At 42.8% G+C, this 8873-nt stretch overlaps 1 protein-coding gene across 1 annotated transcript; it reads left to right on the top strand.

Moving 5' to 3' along the window:
• The first annotated feature begins 686 nt into the window (after positions 1-686).
• Positions 687-8508, top strand: NDP (norrin cystine knot growth factor NDP). Its single transcript, XM_062515192.1, has 2 exons — positions 687-875; positions 8281-8508. Exons 1-2 carry the CDS (start codon positions 702-704, stop codon positions 8506-8508), a joined length of 402 nt encoding a protein of 133 aa, XP_062371176.1. The 5' UTR covers positions 687-701.
• The last annotated feature ends 365 nt before the right edge of the window (positions 8509-8873 follow it).

Genomic DNA, 8873 nt, shown 5'->3' with positions numbered 1-8873 from the left:
CTCCCCTCTCCCATGGGGGTGTCCCTTGTTCCTGCAGCACACGGGCTGCCGGGTATGGCCAGGAAACCTCCAGAGCCACAGCTCGACCTGCCTCCAGCCTTTCCATGTGCTACCTAGCCCAGGCATTCCCATCTGTAATGCAGAAGGCAGCCAAGCTTTCCCCTTCTTTGACATTGAGTGGGTACAGATCTAGATTTGCAGAAATTTCTAATGTATTACTAACCACCAGTTTTGAGGGGAACACTACAGGGTCATCACCAAGTGGAAAAGATTGGCATTGCAACACTTGTGATGTTAAAAGTCAAAAGGCTTTCCCTGAAACGACAGAACAATGCTAAAAATAGCAAGGCCTTGACATCTCCTTCCTTAAGGACATATTCCCTACCTGCTGTGGGAATGATGCTCGCTCTGAGCAGCTGTTTTGGCTAGAAAAGGTCCTGAGTGCCTTAATATTATTTATGTCTATTTTCTCCAGAGGTCTTTCCTCTCAGGACTGTGATTTATGTTGCTTTTATTTCAGCTGTGCAGAAGATCCTTTGATGGATTACAATCTCATCAGACTCCAACTTGAGAAGAAGAATGACAGCTCAGACACTTAAACCAGACTTTTCACCACCCTGGAAAGGAACTGGCTTCCAGAATTTGGAGGGTTTTTGATGCTCTACCTCCCTCTGCTGTTACCAGCGAGAAGTTCCTCGACAATGGGAAATCATGTACTCGCAGCTTCGATTTCCATGCTCTCGCTGCTGGTGATGGTGGGAGACACGGACAGTAAAACAGACGGGTCCTTCCTGATCGACTCCGACCCCAGCCGCTGTATGAGGCACCACTACGTGGACTCCATCAGCCACCCCCTCTACAAGTGCAGCTCCAAGGTAAGGCTTCCCCTCATCCTCCCGGCACGATGCTGCAATGGAAGAGTTGTTAAAATGAGCCCTTCTGGGTGATTTTCTCGGTGTAAATTCCTATCTACCAGAATCTATCAGCAGGGACTCGCAGATGTGAAGACATCTGAACTAGGACTGGAGATTAAGGCTCTTGACTTGCTTTTCGCCTTTTCAAAAGGAGAAATTCACAATTCACAAGCTTGCATGCAGTAAGTTACAAGATGCAAAGGAGCACGTTTGGGTTCTCAGCTGATGGTCCCAAGGAGATTGGCTAGTTTGGATGTTTAGATCACCACAGCCATCCCATCCTTCAAGTGAATGTTTAATCTGGAACAAGTTCATAGCTTCTATAGCCGAAGTACTGAGATAAAGAACCAAACTGTAAAATGGCAATTATAAAAGGTTGTGAACAACTCTGCTTATTTTCTTCCTGCCCATGCCCTTTTCAAAGCCTTTGTTTTCATGCAGAATGACGCTTGGATGGTAACTGTAGGGCTTAGGAGCAGACAAATATAAGATTGACTTTCGTTTGGGATTTCAAGCCTGGAAAGTTTTGTGTCAAAATGGTTTAGCAGCCTGTGCTTGTAGCCTACAGCCATTTATTTCATTGTGTGGAGAAAAAGAATTAGGAGAAACAATGGGAAAATCCTTGCTGGTCCCTTTTGTCTTGTCCTAATTTGTTCTGTCTGGGTTAACCCCGTCTGTACATTCAGATGACTGGGTCATTCCTCTGTTCCATGGGAAGGGGCTTTGCCTCAGGCACTCACATCCCAGGATTAAGGAAAGGGAACAACTGCCAGCTCCAGAGCTTTTGCCAGCCCTGTGTTGGGTAAGAGAGGGATGGGAAGCCAGTGTGTGACAGGGTTTATCACAAGAGGGGTGCCTGCCTGATGGCAAAGCCCAGCAGCAGGGATCCTGGGAGAATTTACAAGGAGAGAGGATCCAGAGTTGAGATGGACGCAGTGCTGGCTGCAGACATCCCCAGAAGCCTTTGTGTGCAGAAGTTCCTTGCTTCCCGTAATCAGTGCAGGGCTGAGGGAACACCACAGGTAGCGGCAGATCAGAAAAACTAAAATAAATCATAGAGAGAAGTGTCCACAGGAAATAAGACCTGCTGGGTGCTCTGTGCACCAGGACAGCTGCTGCCCTGGCCAAGCCTCTGCAGCCAGGCTCATCCTGTGCCTGCTCAGCAGAGAGGGGCTGACAGCCTCAAAATCGGGCACAGGGAGCCTGCTCTGCTCTGGGCTGCCTTACACTGCTCTCTCAACAGTGCTGTCTGCCTGCTTTTGCATAACCATGCCCGATTCACAGCAGTGGGAGCCCAGAGACTTTTGCCCTACTTCTTCTGAATCCAAACAGTAAAATCATGCATTACTTTAGATTCAGGAGAGGTCTTTTGATTTGCTTTTAGGTTGAACTAGGTCTCTCTACCATCTGGGAGACATATAGCATTAACACAGAGAGCTGAAGAGGTGCATCTCTTTGTGCAATATTGATTTTATTGCAGTTGACTTCAGCAAGAGGCAAAAGTGACAAAGTGTAGGTGTGTGGGAGGTTTCATTTACAGGTACCTCTGTGTGCCAGCAGTCCTCCCTTCTCTGCACTTTTCTGATCACCTGTTAGACCTAAAATGAGGAAGGAAGGAAGGAAGGAAGGAAGGAAGGAAGGAAGGAAGGAAGGAAGGAAGGAAGGAAGGAAGGAAGGAAGGAAGGAAGGAAGGAAGGAAGGAAGGAAGGAAGGAAAAGAACCCATTGACAATTCACTTTATTTTTAGCATTCCCCAATGACAATCAGGCTTTTAGTAGTGGGGCTGATGGAAATGAGAACACAGAACACATTGTAATGAAAACCATGTAATTTCAAAACTGAGCTTTGAGGGAAAAAAGATGTTGACATAAACATTTACAATTCTGGCTGCAAAAGTCAGTGATTCTTTTCAAATCAAGCCTTTAATGAAAATCATGTTTGAAAATATTATTCAGTATTTTGGTTTCCCAAATTCCACAACAGTTTCAAGAACACTTCTATGACAGTGCTGTGAATTGTATGGACTTTCTCATGAAGTGCAAAATGAAAAGTTTCCATACAAAGTGAAATATTTCCTAGAAAATGCTCATAATTCAAACTCTTTCTTGTGTTGTTTGGGCTTGTTTTTTGTTTTTTGTTGGTTTTTTTTGGGGGGGGGGTGGGGTTGTTTTATTTTTTATTTTCTTTTTGTTTTGCTTATTTGTGGGTTTTTTTTGTTTTGGTTTTAAGGTCTTGGGGAACTGAATAATTCTGTTAGACATAAGGCTTCTGCGCTGGATCTAGTAGCATATAAACACAGAGGAATATTAGACATGCTAATTAAAATTAGATGCAATGTCTATATATATATATATATATATATCTGATAAAATGATGTAGTGATAAAATGTAACCAAGACCAAAAAAAAAAAAAAAAAAAAAAGGAACATTCTGTGGGAGTAGCTGTGGTAATTGTGGTACCTCTTGTTTCCACCAAACTTCAGTTGTGGAAGCTTGGACTGACAGTGTTAAGCAGAGACTTTCCCTTTTTTGGGGTGATAGACTAGTTTCACTGAGATATCCTTTCTGACTCCATATGTTTTCCCTTTTGGTGCAGTGTAGAGTTACACAAATTAAAAGCGGCTTCACAAATTGTAAGACGTATCAGGTTTGCTGTCTGTCCTGGTTGAAAAAGGATTATGTCCACTGTGGTTCTCTGTGGAGGCTGCCAATTGTACCCACATGGGAAGTAGTTTTGTTAAACATCCAGCCAATATAATTTAATCATTGAAATCTCTTTTGCTTATGGTCTCAGGCAGGCGATGAAAACAGTTTTCCAAATCCTTTGTAAACATAGTCCATTATAGTAACAGAATGTCCAAAAGAGACACAAAAGAGGGATGGAAGAAGGCCATTTGTTCCAGAAAAGCAGTGTTTTCCTTTGTCTTCAAGGAAATGTTTGTATCAACTCATGAGATACTGCTTTCCTGACTATATTTGATTTACCCTGACCTCTGTCCTGGAGACCCATTGGTCTCCATCAATGTGCTGGGTTCCCTCACTGCTCCCAGAGCCTCCCAAATTCCAGTTTTGGCTGTCACAAGTGCTTCATACAGATGTGCCAGAAGTGTGCTACCACTGACAGTCTCTCACTAAAGAATCCGGCCCAGGGAGACACAGAACAGATGAAGAAAGATTTAGCAGATATTTGGAGACATTGACTCCTGCGGTAGCTCAGGAGATTTTCAGTAATGTCTGCTTGTAGCCAGGCCACGGGAACTGTGTGAAAATCTATTTCTCAGGCACTTCAGCCCTTCTGCTTTTGGGCTTCAGTTTGTTGCTGAAGGAAGAGAAAAGAGGACTACAAACACTGTTAGTAACAAACCAATTCACAGCTTCTGGATTTCCAAAATACAGCACAAATTATCAGAATCAAATATTGCCTCAGATTCAGGTTGCTGTCTTTTGTATCTATGAGACCACTGACTTTAAATAATAATGATAACGATAACAATAATGATAATGATGATAATGATAATGATATTCTTCCCTAGATGTTCATAGACCCATGTGGTTCCCTTGTTGTAGGACACTTCTGGAACCAGCCTTGCAAGGTGACATGCACAAACCCACATGTGCAGGGGCCAAGGGGAGCCAAGAGTTGTCAGGTTATAAAGTACCCGCATGTTTTTACTATATATACACACACACTGTATCATTGTGCTATGCCATCACAGCATTACTAATTATTTAGGTGATAATCTCTATTGTACTATAGTACACTAAGGCAAAGCAAAGCTTTCAAAGTACATACTATTTCCAGCTCTTTTGCACACTTGCCAAAATCCATTGTTGCTGTTCTAGGTTTATGAAGAAGAAGATAAATTTTGATTAGGACTTTAGGTAGCCCAGAAGGTTAGAAAGCTATGAAAATGGGAAATTTGATTTTTTTTTTTGAAAGTTCAACTTCATAAACTTGGGTTTATGCCACATTGTCATCCAAAAACATGGCATAAAACCAACACTGTGTGATTCTACATTGTATAAAAACTTACCTTAATCTTATGAAAAGTTAAGTAGCCAGCAAAATTGCAGATTAAAATTAGAGCCTTCATGGATTAAAAAAGTTTTAAAGACAAGGCTTAGAAATCATAAATTGTAAATTATAAAATATAAATACAGTGGCACGTTGACTAAATATTAGCTGGGTTTGCATTAGGAAGCCAGCTGTTTATGAGAAAGATATTGAGACAGAGGTATTGGCACCTCAGATAATTCTACCCTATAATTACTCTGGGTAATTCTTCTCTAGTCCTGCCAGTTTCTTGAGGGCATGTTTTATTTTTATTGGCATTTCTGAAAGTACGTGCAGATACAGGAGCAGAAGTGTGCCATAAAAATTCTTGGGATAACAGCATCAGAAAGTGACTGATTCTTCCAGCCCCAGAAGCATCAACCAGAAGAAGTCAATCCCACCCTACAGCAGTGTGCGCTATCACATTTGTGCTGAAATCATAGAAATGATACCCTGAAGCTCCCAAAAAGCAATTTCTGGCTGTTGTACAACCCCCTGTAGCACTCCTGAGGTGAATTCAACTCTGTTGTCTTTGAAGCCTTCAAACAGTTGTCAGGTGCTGTTGGATTGCTCTTCACCCCCAAAATTTATTGATGATCTCCAAGGTATATTCCAACATGGTTAATTCTGTAATTCTGTGATTCAGCCAAACATTTAGGAACAGCCTATGAAAGAGAGTGCATAGTCTGGTGAATTGGTCAAAGCAGGGGACCAAACAAGAGCTGTCAAGATGCTGGGAAGAGAATTACTGGGTTAAATGTCCCAGTGTTCTCCTTTCCTTTGCAATACAGGCAGGACTAGATAGCTGCATAGCTGGTCTCTAATTAGGTACCTCCACCAGCTGCCTGCCTGGGAAGCGAGGTTTGTTTACCAAGGGGTAAAAAAGGGGATCTTTATCTGAGTAATGGGGTGACAGCACTGCAATGATTGTCCCTTCCATGTTCTCTATACACTAAAGACTCTTAAGGAGCTTGGCACAGCTGATAGGTGTAAAGCTCAGGTGTGACTCAACAATACACTGAAATTTCCTTCCCACCATATTAGCACAAACAGCTGAAGTAAATTTATGTATGAATATACACTACCACAGGAAGGAGACCATAAATTTTTGCCACAGAACTTAAAGGATAACAGATTTGCCAGAAAGCAGAAAAAGCCCATCTCTAAGAAGCAAGATGGTACCAAGCACAGATCATCAGCTCATGAAGACACCTTTGTGACCCATGTTGACAGGAAGTGTAGTTGTTAATATATCAATACATTAATACATTTTCAAGCAAAACATTTAGCATGCAAGTACTCTTGGAAGAGTAATTTTTAAGCACTGTACAATGGGTGATTAGAGCCTTTCCTGTGGACACAGACAACTCTGGCCTTTTTTACTTGATTTCAGGAATATTCTCTCTCTCGTTTATCTCACCTTTCCTTACAACTCTGACTAAAGAGAAAATTAAACATTCAATGTACCTGCCTGTATAACTTAGAGATTTGCAGCCAGCTGAGCTTGTGTAATGAAAGAAGCCCAAAAAGATTTAACACTGTAAAGTATTTGCTGTCACATTTGTAGTTTTAATTTCAGATTTTCTGGAAAAAGCACATGAGATATGTGTAGCATAGTTAAAGTGTAATGTTCTCCCTTGGTTACAGGAAAGACTTAAAACTGTTTTACTGCCTACTTTAGATGATATAATAAGCTGATACTGAAGTTTATATTGGTTAAGCAAAATTAGCTGACATGGATTTAATATTTCCGTCCCATGAAAGTATAGGAGTCTGTTCAAACTTGTACAACGCCCTTTATCAAGGTGGTAACAGCTATTTCTAACACATCATTTACTGAGCTTTAGAGGTTCCTTTCCAAGATTTATGTAGTGCTTAATGCTGTATCTCTGTTCAAGGGGTTGTTGAGGAGTAGGTGACTGCTCATGGACTTTCCTTCCTTAGTGCCTCCACTTGTGCAAGTTAACTTATTCTGGTCACAGCTCACATTTGAACTCAGAATAAACTTGTACCTGCACCGTTTTTGAAAAATTTCACTAGGAAATCGTCCTGTTTGGCAACCAGTTCAACTTCTTTTACATTTTCACTGCATTATTCTATGCACTACATTTTACATGGATACAACTGATGCAATGATATATATATATATACACATATAATTGCAAATACATGTTCAAGGTGATCTTTGTCAAAGGAGTGAGCTAGAAACATACTTCTCTAAAGCAAAAAAATTAGTATCTTCTCTATATTTCTACTTCACATGTTCATATATCTGAACTTGACACATGAAAACCAGTTCTCCTGATCAGTGGAGTGTTTACTCAAAACACTGGTAAATACCCAAACAAAGAATCATCCTGACTGATGATTCAAGGGCTTGACTGCCATGGATCTGGAGTCAGCACATTGCAGTTGTGGTCACGGTGTCTGGAAAGCAGCGCTGACTGTGATCATTTGGAGCCCTAAGGTCAGTCCAGGTCCTGCAGTCTTTGGTGCCAATGCCAGGTATTAGTGCCACCACGTATTAGTGGCTAATCTTTTTTCCTCCTGCCTTCAGTCAGAATCAGGATTGAAAGCACAAGAGACAGGATTTTCGTGTCTGGACTCAGTTGTTTATTAACTCCTATCTATAGTATAGTGAGTTCTGCAGCACTTCTAGCTAACAAGTTAAAAGCGAGAAAATGTCAGTGGATCAAGCTACATAAAAGGTCTTTTAAAAGCTAATTGTCCAATTAAAAAGTAACATCTACATTATTTATACTTTTGACCCAACGACCAAACATGAGTGACCCGCACTGTGGATTTTCTATCCAACCAAAAACTACTACCTAAAACTAAGAAGAAGAAGGAGCAAGAAGGAAGAAGAGACAATGCCCTAGAACGTCCATCTTGTCCCATACCTATTACTGTATTCTAAAACCCCAGATTCAAAACCCTGCACCATGAGGAAGCACACACTTCTATTCAAATTACACACCAGCGATTCCAACACCATCACTCAAATTTGGAAGCTTTCTCCAAGGCCTCAAAAGTCAAAAGCAGTGTTCTTTTGAGGGTCAGTGTCAGAAAACACAGAAAATTCAAAACTCCCAGGTTTCAGGATTCCAGCACCAGGGATTTCAGGGGGAAATTTTACTTTTCCTCGTACCCACATTATCTCCTCCACTCTCTCAGACACAGCCCAGGGAAAAGCAGGGTGTGGGGCTGGGATGCGGTGACCAAACCCCATCCAGGCTGGAAGGAGGGTCCCGCCTGCTGGTGTCAGCTGTGTGCTGGGGACAAGCTTCCTAACCCTTGTGTTTTCCTTGGCAGATGGTGCTGCTGGCTCGCTGCGAAGGTCGCTGCAGCCAGACCTCGCGCTCGGAGCCCATGGTTTCCTTCAGCACCGTCCTGAAGCAGCCCTTCCGCTCCACCTGCCACTGCTGCCGGCCACAGACCTCCAAGCTGAAGGCCATGAGGCTGCGCTGCTCGGGGGGCATGCGGCTCACGGCCACCTACCGCTACATCCTCTCCTGCCACTGCGAGGAGTGCAACTCCTAGGGGAGCAGCAGGCGGGGGACGAGGGGGTGCTGCTGTGGGGGAAGACTCCCAAGAAACAATCCAAGGTCAGGCCGGTGCTCCCAGCACAGGATTGCGGCGAGGACAGGACTAAACGGGCTGGATTGAATCTGAGAGCAGAAGCACAAGATATCCTGGGTTGTTGGATGGTGCTGGTGTCGCAGCGTGGGCTGTGACAAAGGCAAAAGCGCAAGGGCTTGTTTTTAAGAAGCCTTTCTTTTTTTCTGAAAGGATATTTTTGGGAGTTTCTTCTTTTTCAGACTCAGCTCTGACTGCAGAGAGGTGCTTTGACCTTAGGCCGTGGGCAGCAGGGGAACAGAGAAGAAGGCCAGCCGGATGACAGCACC

The sequence above is a fragment of the Cinclus cinclus genome, chromosome 2, assembly GCF_963662255.1.
Source record: "Cinclus cinclus chromosome 2, bCinCin1.1, whole genome shotgun sequence".
In the NCBI taxonomy this organism is placed as follows: domain Eukaryota; kingdom Metazoa; phylum Chordata; class Aves; order Passeriformes; family Cinclidae; genus Cinclus; species Cinclus cinclus.
This window is presented reverse-complemented; position numbering and strand designations above follow the sequence as displayed.

Excerpts from the sequence above, each read along its gene's own strand:
- NDP (XM_062515192.1), top strand. The coding sequence starts at position 702 with ATGGGAAATCATGTACTCGCAGCTTCGATTTCCATGCTCTCGCTGCTG. Across the intron at positions 876-8,280 it reads TCTACAAGTGCAGCTCCAAG|ATGGTGCTGCTGGCTCGCTG; the intron begins GTAAGGCTTCCC and ends TTTCCTTGGCAG.